The sequence below is a fragment of the Somniosus microcephalus genome, chromosome 8, assembly GCF_052327205.1.
Source record: "Somniosus microcephalus isolate GS21.2 chromosome 8, FLI_Smic_1.0, whole genome shotgun sequence".
NCBI classification, from domain to species: Eukaryota; Metazoa; Chordata; class Chondrichthyes; order Squaliformes; family Somniosidae; genus Somniosus; species Somniosus microcephalus.
Window position 1 is genome coordinate 266,533,786 of NC_140994.1, and position 26,826 is coordinate 266,560,611.

Here is a 26,826-nt window from a genome sequence, read left to right on the forward strand (position 1 = left end):
GCCTGCCAATCTTTGATTCCAGTTTACCCGGGCCAGATCCATTCTCATCCCACTGAAATTGGCCTTCCCCCAGTTAAACATTGCTGCTCTAGATTGCTCCCTGTCCTTTTCCATAGCTAATCTAAACCTTATGATACTATGATCACTGTTCCCTAAATGTTCACCTACTGACACTTACTCCACTTGACCTACCTCATTCCACAGAACCAGATCCAGCAATGCCTCCTCCCTCGTCGGACTAGAAACATACTGATCAAGATCCCCTGAACACTCTTCAGAAATTCTTCCCCTTCTCTGCCCTTTACACTATTAAGACCCCAGTCTATATTAGGATAGTTGAAGTCTCCCATTATTGCTACTCTATAGTTTTTGCACATCTCTGTGATTTCTCTGCAAATTTGCTCCTCTATACTTACCCACTATTTGGTGGTCTATAGAATACACCTAGTTGTGTAATGGCACCTCTATTATTTCTTAACTCTAGCCATATAGATTTTGTCCTTGACCCCTCCAAGACATCCACCCTCTCTCCAGCACTGTAACATTCTCCTTAACTAATACTGCCCTACCACCCCCTATCTTTCCTTCCCTATCTTTCCTGTCCTCGGGCCCCGCACTCTTTATCCGGTACTGCCCCCTCTGCTGCCGATTCCTTTCAGGTCATCTAAAACTGCACACAAGGGAACGTTTTCTCCACCAACAAAGCTTTCCAATAAGGAGGGACTTCACTTATGTGGAGTTCCCATCTAAGTCACACACACCATCCCGACTTGGAAATATATCGGCCGTTGCTTCCTCGTCGCTGGGTCAAAATCCTGGAACTCCCTCCCTAACAGCACTATGGGAGCACCTTCACCACATGGACTGCAGTGGTTCAAGAAGGCGGCTCACCACCACCACCTCAAGGGCAAATAGGATGGGCAATAAATGGTGGCCTTGCCAGCGACTCCCACATCCCAGCAACGAATTTAAAAAAGACTGGAGAAGCTGGGGTTGTCCTCCTTAGAGCAAAGTTAAGGGGAGATTTGATAGAGCTGTTTAAAATTATGAAGGGTTTTGATATAGTAAATAAGGAGAAACTGTTTCCAGTGGCAGGAGGGTCGGTGACCAGAGGACACAGATTGAAGGTGTTTGGCAAAAGAACCAGAGGTGACATGAGGAAACACTTTTTACTCAGTGAGTTGTCAGGAATGCGCTGCCTGAAAGGGTGAGAGAAGCAAATTCAGTAGTAACTTTCAAAAGGGAATTGGATGAAACGTTTTAAAACATTATTTCGGGGCTATGGAATAGGATAGGCATTATGGGCCGAATGGCCTCCTTCTGTGCTGTGTGATTCTATCATTCTTTCTCCTATGCAGTGCTCCAGTACCTCACTCAGGTGAGCCCAGAATGCGATTGGTCAGAGGATATTTGATCTTGGCAGCATTAGCATATCATCATTGGAGAGATTTGTGGTAAAATGCTTACATATATTTTTAAACTGCAGAAACAGTTGAGAGCTATAGTTACAAGCCAGTAACTTTTCCCACCTTTGCCTCCTATAGTTATTAACTTGGCGTAGGATGCCAAATAACCTCTCGTACCCAATTCGTTCTTCATTTGGGAGCCGACAGACAGAGGTTCAAGAGCCAGTCCCGCAGCAGGGACATCACGGCTGATCCCCATCTTTTGCTCACAGTACACTGAACAGATCCACACTTACCAGGTAAGGTTGCTGATTAATTAATTAGTTAATTAATTAACTAATCAATTAATTCTTACACAACCTGCATTTATATACAGTAGCATATTTAATGTCGTAAATCATCCCAAGGAGCTCCACAGGAGCGTTGTCAAACAAAATTTGACACCGAGCCACATAAGGAGATAATAGGACAGATGAGGTAAGTTTTAAGGAGTGTCTTAAAGGAGAGAGAGGCAGAGAGGTTTAGGGAGGGAATTCCAGAGCTTAGAGCCCAGGCAGCTGAAGGCACGGCCGCCAATGGTGGAGCAGTGAAAATTGAGGATACGCAATAGGCCAGAATTGGAAGAGTGCAGATATCTGCGGGTTGCAGTATGCTCAATCCCACCGAGGGCTCTCTCCCTACTGCTCTGCTGCCTCCGCCACTTCTCAATCTTCATCTAACAATCCCACCACATTTCTGACCAAAATCTCCACCCTCTTAGCAAAGGGTAATGGTCGACGGGTGTTTTTGTGACTGGAAACCTGTTTCCAGTGGGGTTCCGCAGGGCTCAGTACTTGCTCTTCTTGGTAATTATCAATGATTTAGACTTCAATGTAAGAGGCACGATTAAGAAGTTTGCAGATGATACAAAAATTGGCCGTGTGGTTGATAATGAAGAATGCTGTAGCCTGCAGGAAGATATCAATGGACTGGTTAACTGGGCAGAAATGTGGCAAATGGAATTCAATCCAAAGAAGTGCGAGGTAATGCATTTGGGGAGGGCTAACAAGGCAAGGAATACACAATACATGGTAGGACACTGAGTAGTGTAGAGGAACAGAGGGACCTTGGAGTGCATGTCCACAGATCCCTGAAGGTAGCAGGACAGGTAGATAAGGATGTTGCCTGGCCTGCTGAGTTTTTCCAGCATTTTCTGTTATTTAGGTGGTTAAGGCAGCATACAGGACACTTTCTTTTATTAGCCAAGGCATAGAATGTAAGAGCAGGGAGGTTATGTTAGAACTGTATAAAACACTAGGTAGGCCACAGCTAGAATACTGGGAGCAGTTCTGGTCACCCCATGGGGCTAGTGCAGGAAAGTGGAGTTGAGGTAGAAGATCAGCCACGATCTTATTGAATGGCGGAGCAGGCTCGAGGGGCCAAATCCTGCTCCTATTTCTTATGTTACAGGAAGGATGTGATTGCACTAGAGAGGGTACAGAGGAGATTTATGAGGATGTTGCCAGGACCGGAGAATTTTAGCTATGAGGAAAGATTGGATAGGCTGAGTTCTGATGAAGGGTCACCGACCTGAAACGTTAACTCTGTTTCTCTCTCTCCACAGCGGCTGCCTGACCTGCTGAGTGTTTCCAGCATTTTTTGTTTTTATTTCAGATTGCCAGCATCTGCAGTATTTTGCTTTTGGATAGGCTGGGGTTATTTTCTTTGGAACAGAGGAGGCTGAGGGGAGATTGAATTGAGGTGTATAAAATTATGAGCAGCCTCGATAGAGTGGATAGGAAGGACCTATTTCCCTTAGCAGAGGTCAATAACCAGGGGGCAGAGATTTAAAGTAATTGGTAGAGGGATTAGAGGGGAGTTGAGGAGAACTTTTTTTCACCGAGAGGGTGGTGGGGGTCTGGAACTCACTGCCTGAAAGGGTGGTAGAGGCAGAAACCCTCATCAAGTGCATATCCAAGTACTTTTTAAATGTGAAGTGCCATAACCTACAGGGCGACGGATCAAGAGCTGGAAAGTGGGAATCGGCCAGCACAGACACGATGGGGCAAATGACCTTCTCCTGTGCCGTAAATCTCGAAATGCTTCAAAAACATCCACCATGAATTCATCCTCCCCCAGAACAGCCGATTGCTATGCCTTGCGCACCTTCATAAAGCTCTCTATACACCACCCCCCCCCCACCTTAACCTACACACTGCACCTCCTGGACTTAGTCTCCAGACATGGCCTCGAGTTACAAGGTCTCCATCTTTATCTTCTTTGATCTTCATTGCTGCTTGTGGAATCCTGCTGTGTGCAAATTGGCCAACGCGTTTCCTGCATTACACTTCAGAAAGTACTTCATTGGCCGTGAGGTGGTGAACGGCGCGATACAAATGCAAATTCTTTCTTCAGCCCTCAAAAAAGGGGAAAAAAAGCCGAGGACAGAGTGATAAAACTAAAGCTGGCTTCGGGAAGGGAGACCTACTCAGACCGACCCCAATCGAGCATTGTGTGGTTGACCATTGTAAGTTATCAGTGACCCAGCAGTGATAGGTAATAAATGTGTTGCCCACAGCCCGAGAACCAAACAATAAAGCAGCCAGCGCAATAAAGAGCCCAGACATCTGTTTTAATTAATCATTTTTTAGTTGCAGGAATCATTTTTATCACATGATCTTGAATTTACATTCCTGTCAGGGAATTACTCAACCATAACTTAACCTGGGATACAAACTAAGTCAATTTTGTCTAACGCTCCAAAACTCTATACAATCAGCATTTTAAAACTTATAAAATAATCTTCTTTGAAAAGGGTTCATCAGGTGCTATCTATGAACCATCAACAGGGTTAGAGTGTCTACGCTACTCAACAAGGTCATTCACCGAGCAGAATGGAGACCCTTTGAACTCGGTGGCAAAAGCATTATTTTTTTTTTACAAAACAGTGAACATTAGACCTCAACTTAATTATAAACTTAACATTGTAAAGAAAACATTATTTTATTACAGGAGTTAAAAGGAATCAGGAATATATTTTGCCAACTCAAAAAAAAATGGCGTTGGTTTAATTTTCTTGGATCAAGCTTCCCATTTGGATGTTCGGACTTGCCTTTGAATGGCCATGGACTGGACAAGCATCAACTGGCGTTGTAGAGAGCAGTCACTTAAAACGATTCATCACTTATACCAGCTCAGTATCAATCAAGGGCTTGTCTTATGACACACCAGTACACAAAAGGCACCTTCACTGCCAGTACAACAAAAGGTGGCATTTAACTTTCGCTGTTACATTAACACCTTGCTGTCAACAATTCCTTTTTTTTTGAAGTTACAACTTGCATATGCTTTAATTGGAAAATACTATAGCGGCCGGCGACGCACTGGTACAACCAGGGTAGCTGTAAAGATGGCCCGGTTAACATTACAGCCTTTCATTCCTGCCACTGTTGACTGCTGTGTCCACGATTAGTACTCCAGCACGGTTTCCTCATTCAGAAGTCAAGCTGCTTATAAAAGCTTCACATCAGAAAGGAAAAATAAAGTGGCCACACATTGCTCATCAGATCCCATAAACACGCGCAAGGGACAGATCCAGCCAACGGGTGGGATCATGGCCCGATGTCACGGGACAGCAGTAGTTTTTGTTTTGAGCTATCCGGCGCCAGTGGTCTTTTACTGCGAGCACACACTAACTGGCAAGGCCATGTTTGTCATCTCTTCCCAACTCCAAAAAAAACCCCCCAACCCAGTATTGCAATAACTTTGGTAGTGTTCCCATCACAGCCAAGAAAGTGTCCCATTAACACACACCACGAGCTCTCGTACAGTAACCCCAATCCCTAACATTCACCCACAAAAACCATTGCAGTTCAACAAGGCAAGCAGCCTAAATTAAACCGAATTACAAAGCTCCGATATTTAAGGAGCCCAGCCAAGAGAGGGGGGGGGGGGTGGGGGGTAATCTCGTTAGATCCCTTCAGACAACTTCTTCAACCAATGGGTTCGACAGCAGTAGCAGCAACAGCAGTAACAAAAAATAGTTAGAGAACTCAGTGCATTAGAACATGGCTAGCTGAAAATGTTAAGAGTGCAAGGACCACGCTGGACTTTATACCTCGGAATTGTTTCGGCAAGGGGGCGAGTCTATGTTATGTAAACGTGAATGCACAGCCATCACTATGTACTTCCTCCACTCAAACCTGCCACCGATTTACCATATCCGCACTAATGCGGTCTTGCAGCTCGCTGCAGCAATTGGGGAATCTGAACTCTTTACCATCAAAATCGAAAGAGGATCCAAATTGGCCGACGCGGTGTTCGCCCACCCCCCCCCCGGCCAGGTTAACTGGTCAGGGATAGAAAGTCTCATTGCTGGTAGAATGAGGTGGTTTGCTTTGATTGGCATTTGTCGGGAGTTTTCCCTCCCTCGCCCACGAAGACATTATTTCAGTGCACCTCGGGGAATGTCTGTCCAGGGATCAAGGTTCCCCGCGAGCGGCGCTTTGTTCTGCGCGGCCCGTTTCTTTTAGTGCGCGGTCCCTTTAAATTTCCACGCATGTGGTATTTACAAATGGGGGGGGGAAAAAGAGAGAGCAAGGCGGTGAGCGTCGCCTGCATGGGACCTTTTCCCCATTGCCGCGCAGCTTAGGAGGGAACATTGCTTCCGATTTTAAAAAAGGAACTCGACTACCAAGGCAGAGCAAAAATGGTCATGCACAAGTGAAGTTTTATCACCGGAAAGCTGAAAATCGCTTGATTGAGAAAGTGGACACAAGATACGGACAGGCTTGTGTTGCCAAGCACGGAGGAGATCTTTTAAGTAGTGTAGTTTGTTTTTAAAAATAAAAAAATCTACAACCATCTTACACCACATCAGAATAAGCAGCACTGTCGCCATGTTTTAGTAACTGGAGTTGGATCATTTTTGTGTTGCAGAAAGTGACTTAACAAAATAGTAACCGGTCGTTCATTTCTTTGTTGTTTGTGAGATGTTCGCTGGTACAGAGGGCTGCCGCGTTTGGCTACATAACTGTCATCGCGATGCTCCAAACTAACTCACTGACGCATTCAGAGGCGTCCGACAGTGTGAAATTTCTATCAAAAAAAGTACAAACCAAGTACCACATCGATGAAAAAATGTCTCACTATTTCTATGGGATTCACATTCACATACTTAACGTAGCATTGCAAAATAAATACTGCGAGTTTGCCATTATATCTATTCAGTGCTTTCCTGTGTGGTTGGTTCCTTTTGCTTTAAACCACCCCCCCACCCCCCCTCATGTACAGCTGTTCAAAGATTTTAAATCACCACAACGGTGATGGGGGGGGGGGGGGGGGGGGGGAAAGAATTCAGGACAATTCGGAGAACTGCCTCCCAACTGGGGAAACTGAAATTCTCCCTCTTCCTCAGCAGAAGAAATTGAAATTCCTTCGTCTGAGGATTGCAGTTTCAGCAGATTCCTACCCGCCCAACGCCAGGCGCGCAGGGTGCACCAGTCACCTTGCTTTTAGATATGGTGTTGGCGAAGGGGGAGACGGTGAAAGGCCCAAAACGTGGAACTAAACTTGCAACTCGGTAATTTTTACCACTCACAACCAGTGCACCATTCAAAGAGTGTGCGGGAGCCGAAGGTATAGAACGCTACAGAATAAATTACCGCGTGACGGGAAGTGATGTGTTCAAACCCACAATTGAATTTACAACACGCGCTCACGTGGAATCGGTCCCGTATTCCTGGAACGTTTACAGCACGCATTAGATTTTATGCGGAATTCCTCAGAAAAAACAATGTACCCCAACCCAAACTTCAAAATCAATACAAGTGTCGCAAGGTGAACCATTAGGTTCTCGCCATCTTTAATACCACCTAAGCTTACATTGTTGTCAAAGCGCTTACTAATGCCCGTGTATGCACCTTAGCAACAGCGGCACGAAGCCCGGGCCATCAATGCCAACAGCGTTTGGACAGTGGAGAGCAGTAGCAGAAACATTTTCACCATAGCAACTGACCAGCTCAGCTCTACAGAGAGCCGATTATGGATTGGAGCTGGACATGTTTGGAAAGAAATTGCAAGCTCTCTTCTGCAAACTACGTCCTGCTCTCCCCGCCCCCCACTTACATAAGTGAGATTCCAATGTTGGTGGGAGTCTAGAAGCAGAGACTTGATCCTCGTGCAGGATAAAAGGCCTCAAAAATAATAGAAGCAGCTGCTTAAGCCAAAAATAACCCCGTGTTCAAAAGTTACAACAAAGTCAGGTGGACAGAAAACAGAAGTCAAATGGACAGGAAGCAAACGATTGAACATTCGGTTCCTCCTGGCTCTTCCACACTGGGTTCAAGACCCAGGAGAGAAAGAGAGAGAGGGAGGAGAGAGAGAGATAATAATTGGATTGAAATGCAAGCCCTTCGGGGATTCCCCCCAACCCACCCTCCCTTAAACAAGGAACCAACGCAGCCAAGAAGAAAAACAAATACAACATTAATACCGGCTACTTATTAACGTGCGCATACAACAGTCTGGATTTTAAAATTCTTCTTCTACATAACCGCATTTACTGGCAGCAGTCAGTACCACCACATCCCACTGGTGAGGGAAAATATAGGACAGGCCGGTCAGAAAACAAAAAGGGTTTTAAAGGTCTCTGAATTGTTCCAAAAAGGGCACGGGCGGTGCGCCGAGCATTCTCCAAACTTGTTAGTAAGTCAAAAACAACAGAAGACGCTGGAAAAACTCAGCAGGCCAGGCTGTTGTTATTTCGGATTTCCAGCATCCGCAGTATTTTGCTATCTGGTTAGTAAGTCAGTTCCGTGTATTCTAATTTCATACAAAACACCATTTATGGGCAGGTAGGGGGGCCAAAATAGGCAAAGTAGCAACGACAGTAACTACAACCCATACTTAATTTCTCATTTTAGTGCAGAGCTCAGAGAATTGGGCTTTTGATGGGGGTGGGGGGGTGAAGCCGGCACATGAAAGAGCAAAGTCCATAAAACGCTCCTTAAAAAAATAAAAAATGTGGGTTGAAGCAAACTGTAAAGACAGCCAATTTAGGGGGGGGGGGGGGGGGGGAGGGCGCGAGGGGAGAACATACTTTTTGAACACAGGTTGGAGCTGGGGGGGGGGGGGGGGGGGGGGAAAGAGAGAGAAAAGAGAGAAAGCGGGAAAAACAAACTCGCAGGAAAAACCTGAATTGTTTGAGAGTTCTCCTTCCCCATTTATATTCAACCATTTTGTTTGAAAAGACATTTTTTAAAATGCTATCTATTCGCATGCGAGACGGCGGGGGGGAGGGGGGGCAAGTGTCAGTCTCGCTAACGTGCTGAGCTTCTACTTGTTGCTCCCCACGGGAATGCAGCAGCGACGAGTTCAAGACGAATTAAGACGTGGAATGGAAATCTCATTACATCCCGAGTAAGGAGACGCTCAGGGCTAAAGACGGGGAGGTTTCTGCTGTTGGGTGGAATTCACGGAATTTCATTCTGAATGAACCTTCAGGAAAAGTGGTCTGCCAACAGAGCGTAGTTTGCAGTTAAAGCCAAATGAAGCGTTCTGACAGTACACAGATCCCATTAGCTTCCCCTCTTTTCCTCCCCCATCCCCTCGCCCCACCCCAGGCTCCCTCCCTCCCTCCTCTTGGCTGGCTTGTGGAGATATCCATCATCTCCCTTGATTATTTTGTTTTTAAAATTCAGCAAGCCTGAAATCCAATTGAAAATTACCGGGAACTAATTTAATAATTCTAACAGTTTAGAGGACTTGTACCAACAAGTGGGAATTTGTGTTCTACTATATAATATATATTTATATATATAAAGTACATTTCAATTCAGGTTACAGTCCTTGCTGAAAACATACAGTCCTTGGTCTAACTAGTGTCTGGTCAGTGGGGTGTGTAGGGTTTTTTTTTTTTAAATTTTTTGTACACAACTCTGGTCTCACGAAATCCTGTAAAAGTTCCGCTCTCTGAAGTCCCAGTGACGGTGGTCTCTCCTTCGAAATCCCAGTGTTGCTCAAATGACGTTACGACAGAAAATGGCTCAATCTTTCCGTGGTTTTGTATTTGTATTCGCACTGTCTTTCTAGAATATAAATAACAAGCGCCACAAATTAAAATTCAAACTTGGGACAAAAGCAGTCAAATCCTAGCCTCCCTTGTATGCACGGGTACGGTTGCGTAGTGGTTATGTTACCGGACTTATAACCCAGAGAAATTAAAAGCTGGCTACCAGTAAAAGTGACCGTGACGCTGTCGGAATTGTGGTTAAAAACCGCAGCTGGTTCACTCATGTCCCTTCAGGGAAGGAAACCTGCCGTCCTTACCCGGTCTGGGCCTGTATGCGACTCCAGTCCCACACCGACGTGGTTGAGTTGACTGCCCTCTGAAGTGGCCCAGCGAGACCGTCAGTTGAATCAAACCGCTTGTTATAAATCTCATCATCAAGAAACTACTCGTGAAATAACGCTGGGCGGCCAGCTGGTGGCGCCGTCCAAGGAGTATAAATACTCTGGTGTGGGCCCAGCTTGCCCAAGGACATTTTGTAAGACAAGGAACTAGTGAAGTACAACTAGACCTCCATGTTCTGAAACAAGTTGATTAAAGCCTTGCTTTATACTCAAACCAAGTGAGTTTTATTACATCACCGCTTACTAGTGCTTCAAGAAAAAGGCCCACCACCACTTTCTCAGGGTGGGGTAGGGGTACTAGGGGCAGGCAAAAAATGCCAGCCTTGCTAGTGATGCCCACATCCCGAGAATGAATTTACAATGATGATCCTTGCATTTTAATATAACATGATAGGCCATACGGCCCCTCGAGCCTGATCCGCCATTCTATATCATGGCTGATCTACTTCCACTCCATTTTCCCGCCCGATCCCCATATCCCTTAATGTCCAAAAATCTAATCACTCAATCTTGCATCCTACATGACTAATAAGTAGGACAATCAAAGCCTCCAATGGACAGCGAGGGTCTCAATTTCCACCTCCACCAAATTAAAACCAAATCTCACTAAGTTAACTAGCTTTATGCAGAACAGTAATCAGGAGGGATTCACCTCCCACTCCCCAAGAGTGCAAGATATAGAAGACAGCACCCACTAAAAAGTTATCAATGTCGTCCTCCCTCTGTTCGATACCGACACGTGTCCAAAATGGCACATGTGACCATTCCCCAATCAAGGTGTCTTTGTGACTTACTTCATCATCCTGCTCCGCACTTCGCTTCTCCTGTGCCCCCTTCTCTCCTTCCTGCTCCTGCTCCTCCTCATCCTCTTCCTCTTCCTCCTCCTCTTCCTCCTCCTGGCTTGCATTTCCCGGAGCGTCCTCAGTATCACTCTTCTGTTTCTCTTCAGCTGCAATGAAATGATTAGCACACATTAAGCTTGAACTAATTTAATTGCACACTAATAGAATGCACGCAACGACAGAATAGAAGAGTTTCCGACCAGCATACAGAGCATTTTCGATTAGATACTTTACAACCTTTCGGACTCAACATTTGATTTCAATAACTTCAGATCATAACCACTGCTCCCATTGTTTTGGACAGCAGCTGCCGGTAGTGGTTCTGCTGTTGCGATTTACACCTCCTCTAGACCCATCTTTTGTTTCTTTACTTCTCCCATTACAGGAATCTCTCGTTTAAACGGCAAAATTCTCACTCCGAAAACAACACCTCAATAACCGGCAATGTTGCCGAGTTAGTCAGTGGGGGTAGTTCTCCAAACTGCCACTACTCGGCTACTTGGCGCTGTCGGAAGTCAGAACACCTCAATAACAGGCGTCTGACTCTCTCGCGCTGCCGGGAGTCTCTTCTGATCCGCCATTTTACAGGGGTACTGTGTGTCTCCCACGCTGCTGGTAGTCATTGCATTGCATTACCCTCAACTGGCAGTACTGTATCTTCCACCATCCATTTAACACAACATTCTGTAGGTGAGTACCCAATTACTGTACACTGCACATTTCTTGATTTTTTTATTTTCTTTGTTAAAAATAGCCTTGGTAGATACCCCTCTCCGTTACCCGGAATTTTTGATCAACCGGTACCATCCTGGTCCCGTCGGTACCGGATACCAAAGAGTTTCCTGTACTGCCCCCTTTTGCCTCGCACCATCAACACTCGTCATTTAATCTCTCCTGCCTTCCACCCCATCACAGGCCTTCCCTTTAGTTCTTTCCTCCCCTCCCCCCTTTCCCTGCCTCACTACTTGCTTATAAACTGTTAAATCTCTAACTTGTTCCAGTTCTGATGAAGGGTCATCGGCCTGAAACGTTAACTCAGTTGCTCTCTCCACAGATGCTGCCTGACCTGCCGAGTGTTTCCAGCATTTTCTGTTTCAATTTCAGATTGCCAGCACCCACAGCATTCAACTTTTGCTTTAGTAATCCAGCATTTTCTGTTCAGTTCAGAGCCTTTTCCTGCTATACTCATTAATTTGAAGGCAGTAAGTAGGACACTGTGGGAGGGGAATTGTACCCAAGTCAAGTCACCAAATTTCAATTCCTAAGCAATGACACCGAAAGGTTATTTAATTGGAAGGGTCATCACATTGGAGCCTAATCGCATCGTCTCATTCTCGACACAAACTAGCTCAGGAGTAACAAAGAGCATAAAATCCTGGCAAAATGATGCCCCGCTAGCCCAGGGATGCTAAAGACAAGAACTTCCCACCATGGCAGGAATGACGTATGAGGAGAGATTGGGTCGATTAGGCTTATACTCGCTGGAGTTTAGAAGATTGAGAGGGGATCTCATTGAAACTTATAAAATTCTAACAGGACTGGACAGACTAGATGCAGGAAGGATGTTCCCGATGGTCAGGGAGTCCAGAACCAGGGGTCACAGTCTAAGGATAAGGGGAAAGCCATTTAGGACAGAGATGAGGAGGAATTTCTTCACCCAGAGAGTGGTGAACCTGTGGAATTTTCTCTACCACACAAGGCCAATTTATTAAATATATTCAAGAAGGAGTTAGATATATTTCTTAAGGCTAAGGGGATCAAGGGATATGGGGAGAAAGCAGGGACAGGGTACTGAATTTGGATCAGCCATGATCGCATTGAATGGCAGAGCAGGCTTGAGAGGCTGAATGGCCTACTCCTGCTCCTATCTTCTATGTTTCTAAACTATGGGCTTTTACCTGTGGTCACAGCAGAGAGGCCATCTCTAAGCAGACTCGCTCTCGAACTACAACCTGTACCGCTGAGTTTGGAGTGAGTGGGTTTGTTTGTCACGGTACCATTTACCCATTACGTATGGTTTACTGGACTGGATAACACGAGATGCTGACCATATTCTCATTTATAATTCTGAAAAGTGGTACAGGTAGACTATCCTTTATCCGAAAACCTCGGGACCAGCCGAGTTTCAGATAAAGGAGAATTTCGGATTTCGGAAGGTGGGTCGGCGGGGGGTCGTGCGCACGACTTACGCTGACGCTCAGCCTAAGTCAGTCGGGGTCGGCGGTTGTGGTTGTCGGGGTCGGCGGGGGGTCGTGCGCACGACTTACCCTTTATCCGAACTTCCGCAACCGGAACCCTCTAAAAACCTTCGGTTTTTTCGTTCAGCGTAAGTCGTACGCACGACTTACGCTGAACGAAAAAACCTTCGGTTTTTAGAGGGTTTCGGTTTTCGGAAGTCCGGATAAAGGGTAGTCTACCTGTATTACATAGAATTTACAGCACAGAAACAGGCCATTCGGCCCAACTGGTCCATGTCGGTATTTATGCTCCACACGAGCCTCCTCCCACCCCTCTTTATCTCACCCCATCAACATATCCTTCCATTCCTTTCTCCCTCGTGTTTATCTAGCTTCTCCTTCAATGCATCTGTGCTATTTGCCTCAACCACTTCCTGTGACAGCGAGTTCCACATTCTCACCACTGAATTCCCTATTGGATTTATGAGTGACTGTCTTATATTTATGGCCTTTAGTTTTGGACTCCTCCACAAGTGGAAACATCTCTACATCTACCCTATTGAACCCCCTCATAATGTTATGTTAAAAGACCTCTATCAGGCTAAAAATTGAATTTATTTACAAGACAATTACACAGAAGCAGCAAGACTTCAGTTCTCAAGGCACTAAGTTGTCTCTTCTCGCACGTATTTCTTGCAGTTCGTTACTCAATAAGGCTTTGGCAATGTAAACCTTCAAATGATGCGATGCTGTAATCGGGCAAGGTGGCTCCTAGGTTGACCCCTGGAGTCGGTGTCGGATCCAGAAGATGAACTAGACATGGATTAAAGTCTGCAGTCTATATTCTAGACCAACAGCCCTCTGAATGCAGAGGCAGTCAATCATGTTCAATGATGCCATGCAGTATCCTATGCAGAGAACCACTCGACAAGACCATTGTTCACACCTCCTGCTTTAACCATGTATAATTTGAAGTAGAAGGGGTTTGCATCCTGGCTAATCTACAGATCGAAGAACCTGCCCGTGCCTCAGACACCCGGGCCCCGTCTCCAATTTTGTCGTTTAGCACAGGAAGGGCACTGTTCATTTCTTAAACAATCGATCAGTAAAAACACTGAATCCTCCCAAAACATTAGACCCATCACTGCCCCAGCTGACTAGAGTCTCGGGCATAATGTGACTGGAAACAGGCGCAATCAACGAGACAGACAATGATAGTGGATAAATTGACCAAAGCAGAATGCCAAACCTATCAATTGGAAAATAATTTATAAGCCGCTCACTAGTGAAGGTAAAAAGAATTCCCAAATCATTACAGCACAGGAGGCCATTCGGCCCGACGTGCCTGTGCTGGCTCTTTGAAAGATCAGTTGTGTTCAGTCCCACCCCCCCACTTTGTGTCCGCAACCCTGTCAGCTCCGCATCCTCGAGAACCCGTCCGACTCGTAAAATTATTGATGGAATCAGCTCCCACCACTTGTTCAGGTCGAGCGTTCCCGATCCCCACAACTCTCAGAGAGAAAACATTTCTCCTCATCACCCCTCCAGATCTTTTACCAATGATTTTGAATCTGGTTACTGACCCACTCACCAGAGGGAATAGTTTTTCTCTCTCTGCTCGATCAAAACCTATCATCTGGAAAACCTCCATTGGGTCACCTCTTCACCACCTCTGTTCCAAGGAGAACAGTCTGAACTTTTCCAACCTCTCCTCATCCCTGAAGTCCCTCATCCCTAAAGTAAAAACTTTTTTGTTTCTACAGCGCCTCTCTCAAGACTTCAGGAGACCCCAAAGCGCTTTACAGCCAATGAAGTACTTTAAGTGGAGTCACTGTTGCAATGTAAGAAACGCAGCAGCCAATTTGCACACAGCAAGCTCCCACAAACAGCTCTTTTGTTTTTTAAAAGCAATGTTGGTTGAGGGATAACTATTGGCTCCAGGGCACCGGGGGAGAACTCCCTGCTCTTCAAAAAGTAGCTCAGAGTTACTTACTTGTCTTTTCTTCTTGTGTTTCCTTTTTTTCCCCCTCTTCCTCCTTTTGCTCCTCCTCTTCCTCCTCCCCCTCTTCCTCCTTCACGTCAGGCTGTGGGGCGTCAGTCTTCTTGTATTCGGCAGCAGAGTCTTTCTACAAAAAGATAATTAACTTTCAATAATTCAGCGTTTATCCAGAACATCCCACCAGGCTTCATGCCAAACCAATTGGGCCTACGTCTGGCATGTTACGAAGCTTTAGCCAGCAGAACAGTTCAAGGGCAGCTCTGGACCATACCCAGCTGGAGGACTAGGACGCAGGTCTCAGGGATGATTACTTGTTTATTGCAGAGGTTCCTGCCTTTCCTGGAGTTGAGTCTATAATTCTCGTCAACATATCAAAGTAGGGACCATCCTGGGTACAGAGAAGGACAACTAAACTGCCACCAGATACAAGGCACCCAAGCCAGAAAGAGAAACTAAGGAACTGGGAAGGTGCAACAATGTCAGGGGGAAATCTTACTGAAGTGTTTTCATGGGGCATCGATTAGCTGAAGACTTAGTTTGACAGGATACACAAACTAACTGGAGACACAGATAGAGGGGGAGGGTGAGCAGTGTTATAAGAAACATAATAGGAGCAAGAGCCTGCTCTGCCACTCAGTAAAATCTTCTACCTCCACTCTACTTTCCCGCTCGATCTCCATATCCCTCGATTCCTCTAATGTCCAAAAGTCTATCGATCTCGGTCTTGAGTATCCTCAACGACTGAGCCTCCACAGCCCTCTGGGGCAGAGAATTCCAAAGATTCACCGCCCTCTGAGTGAAGAAATTCCTCCTCATCTCAGTCCTAAATGGCCGACCCCTTATCCTGAGACTGTGACCCCTGGTTCTAGACTCCCCAGCCAGGGGAAACATCCTCCCTGCATCTACCCTGTCAATCCCTGTAAGAATTTGACATGGTTCAGTAAGATCACCTCTCATTCGTCTAAACTCCAGAGAATCTCACTGCTTCACAGCAGAAGTCTGTGAAGACCAGACTGCCCGGGGACACACTGGAGGTGAAGGGAGTCAGCAAATTCAAGAGGGACCTGGAGTGTCTTTTAGTGGAAGAATGAGTTGCAGGTAAGAGAAAGAGAGAGTATGGCATTTTGTGAAAATTGAGGCAAGGCAGATGGACTACAAGCGTCTTCTCTTTCAGTCTATCCCCATCAAGTACAGCTTTTTTCAAAGCTCGGCAGTTTAATAAAATATAGAATATTGACTCCTGTAAAACATTAAACTTTAATACAAGGATGGTGCACAGATTATAAATCCAGAGTCACTTTGCATAATTGACCTCTCATCTCCAAAGTCTTGTGCTTTCCCGCCAAGATCTTGAAAATAATCACACGCGATTGGAGCGTTTTCACCGTAAAGCGCAACAATGACTGACACGTTCACTTCGTCAAGCTCCCAAAGTTGCCTGTAGCTAATCACTGGCCACTGTGGCCAGGAGGTCACAATTCCAGTCTTTTTGTACATGGCTCCTGTTAAATGCCAGCTTTGCTGGGGGTTTGGTGGGGGGGGGGGGGGGGGCCACTGACTAGGTAGACCAGCTGGTCATTTCAGAGGCTTCCCTTCAAGGAAATTACACACGCAGGATCATTTAGGCAGTGAAGGGGTTCAAACCTTCTGAGGAAGGATGTTCTTGCCATGGAGGGAGTGCAGCGAAGATTCACTAGACTGATACCTGGGATGGCAGGAATGACGTATGAGGAGAGATTGAGTCAATTAGGCTTATATTCGCTGGAGTTTAGAAGAATGAGAGGGGATCTCATTGAAACGTATAAAATTCTGTCAGGACTAGACAAACTAGATGCAGTAAGGATGTTCCCGATGGCGGGGGAGTCCGGAACTGGGGGTCGCAGTCTAAGGATAAGGGGTAAGCCATTTAGGACAGAGATGAGGAGGAATTTCTTCACCCAGAGAGTGGTGAACCTGTGGAATTCTCTACCACACAAGGCAGTTGAGGCCAATTCATTAAATATATTCAAGAAGGAGTTGGATATATTTCTTAAGGCTAAAGGGATCAAGGGATATGGGGAGAAAGCAGGGACAGGGTACTGAGTTTGGATGATCAGCCATGATCTCATTGAATGGCGGAGCAGGCTCGAGGGGCCGAATGGCCTACTCCTGCTCCTATCTTCTATGTTTCTATGTTAAACTGAAGTGCACCCAAGTTTGAACATCCCAACATCAACTACCGGACTAGTGACACCACCTCCCAAAACAAAACTAAATACAGGAGAAGCAAATGATCCTCGTAATTCCCTGGAAGTTTGATGTATGGTAGTCGGGTTATTCCACACAAGGGGCGATTGCGGTCTTACCAGGGAGGGGGCAATGTCTGCATCATTACGCAGATTACTATTTGAGATCCAGCCCATCCCAGTACCCTGGCAGATTAAGTGCAGACAGGTTTATCCCTGGCCATTTGACCAATCAGTTAAACTTTAAAGTAAAGGTCAGGTTGTTAGAATACAAACGGGACCAAAACTAACACACAGCCACTCTGCGAACATGTGAATTTGATGGACCAGGACTGGGGCATTCATGGACCTCGCGGCCAGAGGCAAAAACCATCGAGGCTCATTGGGTAGCCAAGCGGGATTGATTTTCTTCATTTTCTCTGCGATAGTCACGTGCTCAAATTTCACAACATGTTGAAACTTCCAGCACGTGTTGTGCATTCTTCATATTCTGCACAAATAATATGGGCTTCCGAATGGATTCGAGACCAGCGGAGAGCTGACCTGACGAGCGTTTGTATTAACAGATTCAGCTCCTCAAAATTCCTGCTGCCTTTTCCTCTTCATCTCCCAAGATATTGAGCACGGATAGCCTTCCCAATTCCTTACCCAGAGGCCATTCATGTGTTGACCATGATGGGGAGCGTTGGAAGGCTATTCAAAAGGCGGGGTGGTGGGGGGAATTATCGGAACAGGAGTAGGCCGTTTAGCCATTCAATGAGATCATGGCTGATCTGTGACCTAACTCCATATACCCACCTTTGGTCCATATCCCTTAATACCTTTGGTCATCAAAATTTGACAAATCTCAGATTTAAAATTAATTGATCTAGCATCAATTGCCATTTGCGGAAGAGAGTTCCAAACTTCTACCACCCTTTTGTGTCGAGAAGTGTTTCCTAACTTCACTCCTGAAAGGTCTGGCTCTTAATTTTTAGACTCTGCCCCCAAGTCCTAGAATCCCCAACCAGCGGAAATAGTTTCTCTCTCTATCCCATCAGTTCCCCGTTATATCCTATAGCCAAAGCCTAATCCCGTTCTTGCTCCCACATCCACACTCGTGTAATGTTACACCGGGATTTGAAAAGCAGCAGCAGACCCTGGCTGATTCACTCACCCTCCCCACAACCCGTTAAACATCCTTCCAATGCTCACCATCTCGGCTGGCACACGGGACAAGGTAGTTAAAAAGGCGGTCCTACGATCACATAATTGCCCCCCCCCCCCCCAGGCAGCAATCCCAAACCACAGCACACCTGTCGCCACCCTGGTGAAGGAGGTGGTTCTGAAGCAGTTGATGCAACGAACCTGAAAATACCGCAGCCAGTTTGGGGAAAAGGTTCCTACCTTTCCAGTACAGCAGAACACGATAACCAGGAACACAGGCAAGGCGATGATCAGGATGTACACAATCCAGAGCCACGGGCGTTCTTCTGCTGCTGACATCAGCTGTCCAACGACTCCAGACTGCAAACCAAACGCACTTGTTAAAATACCACAGCCTTCCGCACTCAATATCGAGTTCAACAACTTCAGATCATAACCTCAGCCCCGATTATATTTTTTATCCACACTTTTGGTTTGTGCCTTTTCTCTCTCTCCCACATGGCAGCTGTCTCTCACTCTGCCAGCGCATTTCACACTTCATCTCGAGCCATTGTTTGTTTCTTTACCTGTCCTATTACCATCTCGTCTCGCCTTGAATATCTCTTCATGTCTCTTCTTTCATCCCCTCCCCCATTTCCCAGCCCCCAAACTGGCCTTTTAATCTGTTTCATTTCCTGCCTTGAGTATTGTGTGCAGTTTTGGTCGCCTTATCTGAGGAAGGATGTTCTTGCCATGGAGGGAGTGCAGCGAAGATTCACCTGGGATGGCAGGAATGACGCATAAGGAGAGATTGGGTCAATTGGGCTTATACTCGCTGGAGTTTAGAAGAATGAGGGGATCTCATTGAAACTTATAAAATTCTAACAGGACTAGACAGACTAGATGCAGGAAGGATGTTCCCGATGGTCGGGGAGTCCAGAACCAGGGGTCACAGTCTAAGGATAAGGGGTAAGCCATTTAGGACAGAGATGAGGAGGAATTTCTTCACCCAGAGAGTGGTGAACCTGTGGAATTCTCTACCACAGAAGGCAGTGGAGGCCAATTCATTAAATATATTCAAGAAGGAGTTAGATATATTTCTTAAGGGTAAAGGGATCAAGGGATATGGGGAGAAAGCAGGGACAGGGTACTGAGTTTGGATGATCAGCCATGATCTCATTGAATGGTGGAGCAGGCTCGAGGGGCCGAATGGCCTACTCCTGCTCCTATCTATGTTTTTATGTTTTCTCTCAGTTCTGACGAAGGGTTTCGACCCGAAACATTGACTCTATTTCTCTCTCCACGGATGTTGCCTGGCCTGCTGAGTTTTTCCAGCATTTTCTGTTGTTATTTTGCACTTGTTAACAGATGGTCTATCGGAGCCTTCGGACACAAGTATATAGTGACCGGTTCACTGCTGCCTTTCTGTACCATTACCAGATAGTTGCCTGGGCTTTACTACAAGGTCAGCTAACGGGGCTTTATTAAAGCGGGTTTTTAACGTCAAAACACTTTCCAAAATAAAATATGGGAAGAATTAGAGTTGGCTGCAGGTTCTTGCTACTCCCCATTTGAATATTTTTTATTAAAACGTGCTCCAATGTTAATTGGAATTTCCTCAATGTGGAGAGATAGTAATCCATTGGCTCATTTATTATCGAGAAGCTTTGGAGGAGGGTTATAGCCCACAGTGCATGTTGAGGTACAAGTATTTACAGCACAGAAACAGGCCATTCGGCCCAACTGGTCCGTGCCGGTGTTTATGCTCCACACCAGCCTCCTCCCACCCCTCATCTCACCCCATCAACAGATCCTTCTGTTCCTTTCTCCCTCAAGTGATTATCCAGCTTCCCCTTAAATGGATCTATACTATTCGCCTCAACCACTCCCTGTGGTAGCGAGTTCCACATAGAAACATAGAAGATAGGAGCAGGAGTAGGCCATTCGGCCCCTCGAGCCTGCTCTGCCATTCAATGAGATCATGGCTGATCATCCAATTCAGTACCCTGTCCCTGCTTTCTCCCCATATCCCTTGATCCCTTTAGCCTTAAGAAATATATCCAACTCCTTCTTGAATATATTTAATGAATTGGCCTCTACTGCCTTCTGTGGTAGAGAATTGCACAGGTTCACCACTCTCTGGGTGAAGAAATTCCTCCTCATCTCTGTCCTAAATGGCTTGCCCCTTATCCTTAGACTGTGACCCCTGGTTCTGGACTCCCCGACCATCGGGAACATCCTTCCTGCATCTAGTCTGTCTAGTCCTGTTACAATTTTATAAGTTTCAATGAGATCCCCTCTCATTCTTCTAAACTCTAGCGAATATAAGCCCAATCGACCCCATCTCTCCTCATACGTCATTCCTGCCATCCCAGGTATCGGCCTGGTGAATCTTCGCTGCACTCCCTCCATGGCAAAAACATCCTTCCTCAGATAAGGTGACCAAAACTGCACACATTCTCACCACACTCTGGGTAAAGAAGTTTCTCCTGAATTCCCTATTGGATTTATTAGTGACTCTCTTATATTGGTGGCTCCAAGGTTGAAAGGAATAGGAGGGAAGTCAGGATATAGTGATTAGTTGACATCAAGTCTAAAAGGCTGTAAATTGGTAGAGAGCAAGAAAGGTGAGGGAGGTGAGGGGTTCCAGAGGTTTGAGGTCCGAGGAAAGAATGAGTTGAGAGTAGGAAACAGTGCAGTAAGTTTTGATTGCGAGGATGCAGGGAGTAAGAAATCCATTTGGAATAGGGACATTGGAGCATAAGAGGAACAAGAGGAAAGATCGATTGACAAAAGGGATACAAAAATTGCAATGGACAGAGGTCGGAAGCTCCATTTCTCATCAGTCAAGCACATTGAAGCTGGAATAACACCAAAAATAAACAGTGGGGTTAACAGCATTTAGAGTTAGGAACAGGAGGAGGCCATTCAGCCCCTTGACTCTGGTCTGCCATTCAATTAGATCACGTATCTTAACTTCATCTACCCTCAATACCCTTACTCAAATCTCAGTTTTGAAATTTTCAATTGCCCCCCAGCCTCAACAGCTTTTTAGGACAGAGCGTTCCAGGTTTCCACGGCCCTGTGTGTGAAGAAGTACTTCCTGACGTCACCCCTGAACGGTCTAGCTCTTATTTTAAGATTTCTTGAAGACCAAACCCACCCTAGGCTTGGATCTCTGTTCTGGGAAAGGCAACACCTCACGCACTCTGGGTGGGATCCCCCCCCCCACAAAAACCACAGTAGGTTCAATGTCTGATTCATCGCACCTCATCTCCAGCCTTGCAAGACGGTCTTTAATTTACTTTGAACAGTGCTCATCACTCTTCTCTTTCCATTTTGATTTCAACAAGTGTTAAATGCACCATTCTTCCTTCCCCCTACATTCTCACCATTTCCGACTCATCCCTTCCCAGAACCTCAAGACTCAAACTCCTCGCCTCCCTCAGTGTTCCAACTTGCCACCTCCTTCTGCAACCTACAGACTTGGTGTCATTTCCCAACAGTATTTTCAAGAAAATTCCCTCCCGTACAGGCATTACAAGATTTCTCAATGCCCTACACTGAAAAGTTTTCGCTCTTTCAGCAATATGGAGTTAAAGGACTCAATTATAACTCAAACTACAACCACTGCAAGTTATCATCTACTCCCTTTCAATATATACACATTTCTCCACATTATATTCCATTTGCCTTTTCTTGCCCACTCACTTAGCCTTATATCCCCTTGAAGCCTCTTTGCATCCTCCTCACAACTTACATTCCCACCCAGCTTTGTATCATCACCAAACTTGGATATATTACATTTGGTCCCCTCATCCAAATCATTGATATAGATTGTGAATAGCTGAGGCCCAAACAGTGATCCTTGCGGTACCCCACTAGTTACAGCCTGCCAACCCGAAAATGAATAGGAGGTACAGATTACAAAAGCGTGGAAATTATGAAGAACCTGTATAAAACAGTAGTTCGGCCTCAACTGGAGTAGTGTGTCCAATTCTGGGTACCGCACTTCAGGAAGGATGTGAAAGCCTTAGAGAGGGTGCAGAAAAGATTTACAAGAATGATTCCAGGGATGAGGGACTCCAGTTATGTGGATAGACTGGAGAAGCTGGGGTTGTTCTCCTTAAAGCGGAGGAGGTTACATAGAAACATAGAAGATAGGGGCAGGAGTAGGCCATTCGGCCCCTCGAGTCTGCTCCGCCATTCAATGCGATCATGGCTGATCATCCAAATTCAGTACCCGGTCCCTGCCTTCTCCCCATACCCCTTGATCACTTTAGCCTTAAGAAATATATCCAACTCCTTCTTGAATATATTTAATGTATTGGCCTCTACTGCCTTCTGTGGTAGAGAATTCCACAGGTTCACCACACTCGGTGAAGAAATTCCTCCTCATTTCTGTCCTAAAATGCCAACCCCTTATCCTTAGACTGTGACCCCTGGTTCTGGACTCCCCCGACCATCGGGAACATCCTCCCTGCATCTAGTCTGTCCAGTCCTGTCAGAATTTTATAAGTTTCAATGAGATCCCCTCTCATTCTTCTAAACTCCAACAAGTACAAGCCCAATTGTCCCAATCTCTCCTCATACGTCATCCCTGCCATCACAGGTATCAGCCTGGTGAATCTTCGCTGAACTCCTTCCATGGCAAGAACATCCTTCCTCAGATAAGGCGACCAAAACTGCACACAATACTCAAGGTGTGGTCTCACCAAGGCCCTGTACAACTGCAGCAAGACATCCTTGTTCCTGTACTCAAACCCTCTCGCTAAGAAGGCCAACATACCATTTGCCTTCTTAACCGCCTGCTGCACCTGCATGCTTACCTTCAGGGACTGGTGCACAAGGACACCCGGGTCTCGTTGCACTTCCCCTTCTCCCAATCGATTGCCATTCAGATAATAATCTGCCTTCCTGTTTTTGCCACCAATTGGATAACCTCACATTTATCCACGTTATATTGCATCTGCCATGCTTCTGCCCAATCACCCAACCTGTCCAAATCATCCTGTAGTTTCTCGGCATCCTCCTCACAGCACACACGCCCACCCAGCTTTGTGTCGTTTGCAAATTTGGAGATATTACATCTAGTTCCCTTGTCTAGATCATTAATATATACTGTGAATAGCTGGGGTCCAAGGACCGATCCCTGCGGTACCCCACTAGTCACTGCCTGCCACTCGGAAAAAGAGCCGTTTAATCCAACTCTTTGCTTTCTATCTGCCAACCAGTTCTCTATCCAAGTCAATACCTTGCCCCCAATCCCATGTGCCTTAACTTTACACGCTAATCTCTTATGTGGGATCTTATCGAAAGCCTTCTGAAAGTCCAAAGACACCACAACCACTGGTTCTCCCTTATCTATTTTACTAGTTACATCCTCAAAAAATTCCAGTAGATTAGTCAAGCACGATTTACCTTTTGTAAATCCATGTTGACTTTGTCCGATCCCGTCACTATTTTCCAAGTGCTCTGCTATTACATCTTTTATAATGGACTCTAGCATTTTCCCCACTACCGATGTCAGGCTTACCAGTCTGTAATTCCCCGTTTTCTCTCTACCACCTTTTTTGAATAGTGGGGTAACATTAGCGACCCTCCAATCCATGGGAACTGTTCCAGATTCCATCAAATGTTGGAAGATGATCAGCAATGCATCTACTATTTCTAGGGCCACTTCCTTAAGTACCCTAGGATGTAGATTATCAGGCCCTGGAGATTTATCGGCCTTCAATCCCATCAATTTCCCTAACACCATTTCCCTACAAATACTGATTTCTTTCAGTTCCTCCCTTTCATCAGACCCTATGTTCCCCGACATCTCTGGGAGGTTATTTGTGTCCTCCTTTGTGAAGACAGAACCAAAGTATGTATTTAATTGGTCTGCCATTTCTTTGTTCCCCATTATAAATTCCCCTGATTCTGACTGCAAGGGACCTACGCTTGACTTCACCAATCTTTTTCTCTTCACATATCTATAAAAGCTTTTACAGTCAGTTTTTATGTTCCCTGCAAGCTTACTCTCGTATTCTATTTCCCTTTCTTAATTAATCCCTTTGTCCTTCTTTGTTGAATCCTAAACTGCTCCCAATCCTCTGGTTTACTGCTTTTTCTGGCCAATTTATATGTCCTCTTCTTGGATCTTATGCTATCCCTAATTTCCCTCGTTAGCCACGGTTGAGTCACCTTTTTTGTTTTATTTTTATGCCAAACTGGGATGAACAAATTCTGTAGTTCATCCATGCGGTCTTTGAATGTTTGCCATTGCCTATCCACCGTCAACCCTTTGAGTGACATTCCCCAAATCAATCCTACCCAACTCGCGCCTCAGACAATCGTAGTTTCCTTTATTTAAATTCAGGAGAGGAGATTTGATAGAGATGTTCAAAATCATGAGGGGTCTAGACAGAGTAGATAGAGAGAAACTGTTCCCATTGGCAGAAGGGTCGAGAACCAGAGGACACAGATTTAAGGTGATTGGCAAAAGAACCAAAGGCGACAAGAGGAAAAACTTTTTTACGCAGCGAGTGGTTATGATCTGGAATGGAATGCACTGCCTGAAAGGGTGGTGGAGGCAGACTCAATCGTGGCTTTCAAAAGGGAGTTGGATAAGTACCTGAAGGAAAAATATTTGCAGGGCTACGGGGAAAGGGCGGGGGAGTGGGACTAGCTGAAGTGCTTTGCAGAGAGCCGGCACGGGCTCGACGGACCGAATGGCCTCCTACTGTGCTGTAATCGTTCTATGATAGAAGGTCTGATGATCAAAAGGCCTTCGATAAGATACCACATAATAGACTAATGAATAAGGTGAGAGAATGCGGAGTCAGGGGAAGAATGGATAGCTACCTGGCTTCTCAAGACAGAAAGCTGAGAGTAAGGGTAAAGGGGAGCTATTCACAGTGGCAGAAGGTGGGTAGTGGTGTTCCACAAGGATCAGTGCTGGGATCACTGCTGTTCACAATTTATATTAACGATTTAGACTTCGGAATCAGAAACACAATTTCCAAATGACACCAAATTGGGGGGATAGTCAATACTGAGGAGGACTGCAACAAATTACAGGAGGACATGAATAAACTTCCAGAATGGACATATAATTAGCAAATGAAATTCAACACAGATAAATGTGAGGTATTACATTTTGACAGGAAGAACAGGGAGGTCACTTATTATTTGGAGGGTGCGAGTCTGGGTGGGGTAGAGGAACAAAGGGATCTGGGAGTACAAATACACAAATCACTAAAAGTTGCGACACAGGTTAGCAAGGCCATAAAAAAAGCAAACCAAGCACTAGGGTTTATTTCTAGAGGAATAGAATTGAACAGTAGGGAAATTATGTTAAACTTGTATCGAACCTTGGTTAGACCACACTTGGAGTACTGCTTAGAGTTCTGGTCGCCACATTATAAAAAGGATATAGAGGCACTGGAGAGGGTGCAGAGAAGATTTACAAGGATGATGCCAGAAATGCGAGGGTATACATATCAGGAAAGGATGAACAGGCTGGGTCTCTTTTCTCTTGAAAAAAGGCTGAGGGGTGACCTAATAGAGGTCTTTAAAATTATGAAAGGTTTTGATAGATTGGGTACAGAGAGAATGTTTCCACTTGTGGGGAAGAGCATAACTAGAGGCCATCAATATAAGATAGTCACCAAGAAATCCAATAGGGAATTCAGAAGAAACTTCTTTACCCAGAGAGTGGTGAGAATGTGGAACTCGCTGCCACAGGGAGTGGTCGAGGCGAATAGTATAGATGCATTTAAGGGGAGGCGGGAGAAGGGAATAGAGGGTTAGGATGATAGATTTAGATGAGGAAAGACGGGAGGGGGCTCGAGTGGAGCATAACGCCGGCACGGACTGGTTGGGCCGAATGGCCTGTTTCTGTGCCGTAGATCCTATGTAATCCAATGACATCAGGGATACCAAATCAAACAAATTCCTTCGACCGTGGGAACTGGATCATCTTTATTAAACGGTAATAAACCTCGGGAGGAGTCTTCAGGTGTTTGGAGTTTCCTCAGCCTGAGACTCTCGAACCCTGCCCAGTCAATGCCGCACCGACTGAGAACATTGGCACTTAGTTAAAACGCAAAAAAAAACGGAAAATGAACTGAACATGAACACCAACAGGATGTTAAATCTCAGGATAGCATGTGACATCACAATAAATTGTATAGGTGACACACATTTGAAATAAAATGATTCACGTTCAAATAAAAAATAAGAAATAGAAGCAGGAGTCGGTCCTTTGGCCCAGCTCCGCCATTCAATAAGATCATGGCCGATCTTATACCTCAACTCCACCTTCCAGGACTATCCCCAAATCCCTTAATTCCCTCAATTGCCAAAAATCTATCGATCTCAGCCTTGAATACACTCAACGACTGAGCAGCCACAGCCCTCTGGGGTAGAGAATTCCAAAGATTCACCAAATTCCTCCTCATCTCAGTCCTAAATGGCCGACCCCTTATCCTGAGACTGTGACCCCTGGTTCTAGACTCCCCAGCCAGGGGAAACATCCTCCCTGCATCTACCCTGTCAAGCCCTGTAAGAATTTTGTATGTTTCAATGAGATCACCTCTCATTCTTCCAAACTCTAGGGAATATAGGCCTAGTCTCCTCAATCTCTCCTTGTAGGACTGTTGAGGGGATGACTCA

The 26,826-nt window shown here is 45.6% G+C and overlaps 1 protein-coding gene across 4 annotated transcripts in view; it reads right to left on the reverse strand.

Annotated features, from left to right (window-relative positions):
- Window positions 1–4,015: 4,015 nt before the first annotated feature.
- canx (calnexin) overlaps window positions 4,016–26,826 on the reverse strand; it is a 90,914-nt gene continuing 68,103 nt past the window's right edge. For all 4 annotated transcript variants that reach the window (XM_085996036.1, XM_085996039.1, XM_085996038.1 and 1 more), the window contains exons 12-15: window positions 18,427–18,546; window positions 14,810–14,942; window positions 10,592–10,746; window positions 4,016–9,472 (exon numbers count right to left, since the gene is read on the reverse strand). In XM_085996036.1, the coding sequence (XP_085852162.1) occupies window positions 9,431–9,472; window positions 10,592–10,746; window positions 14,810–14,942; window positions 18,427–18,546 (450 nt within the window). In that variant the 3' untranslated portion in view covers window positions 4,016–9,430. The remainder of the gene's footprint in view (window positions 9,473–10,591; window positions 10,747–14,809; window positions 14,943–18,426; window positions 18,547–26,826) is intronic.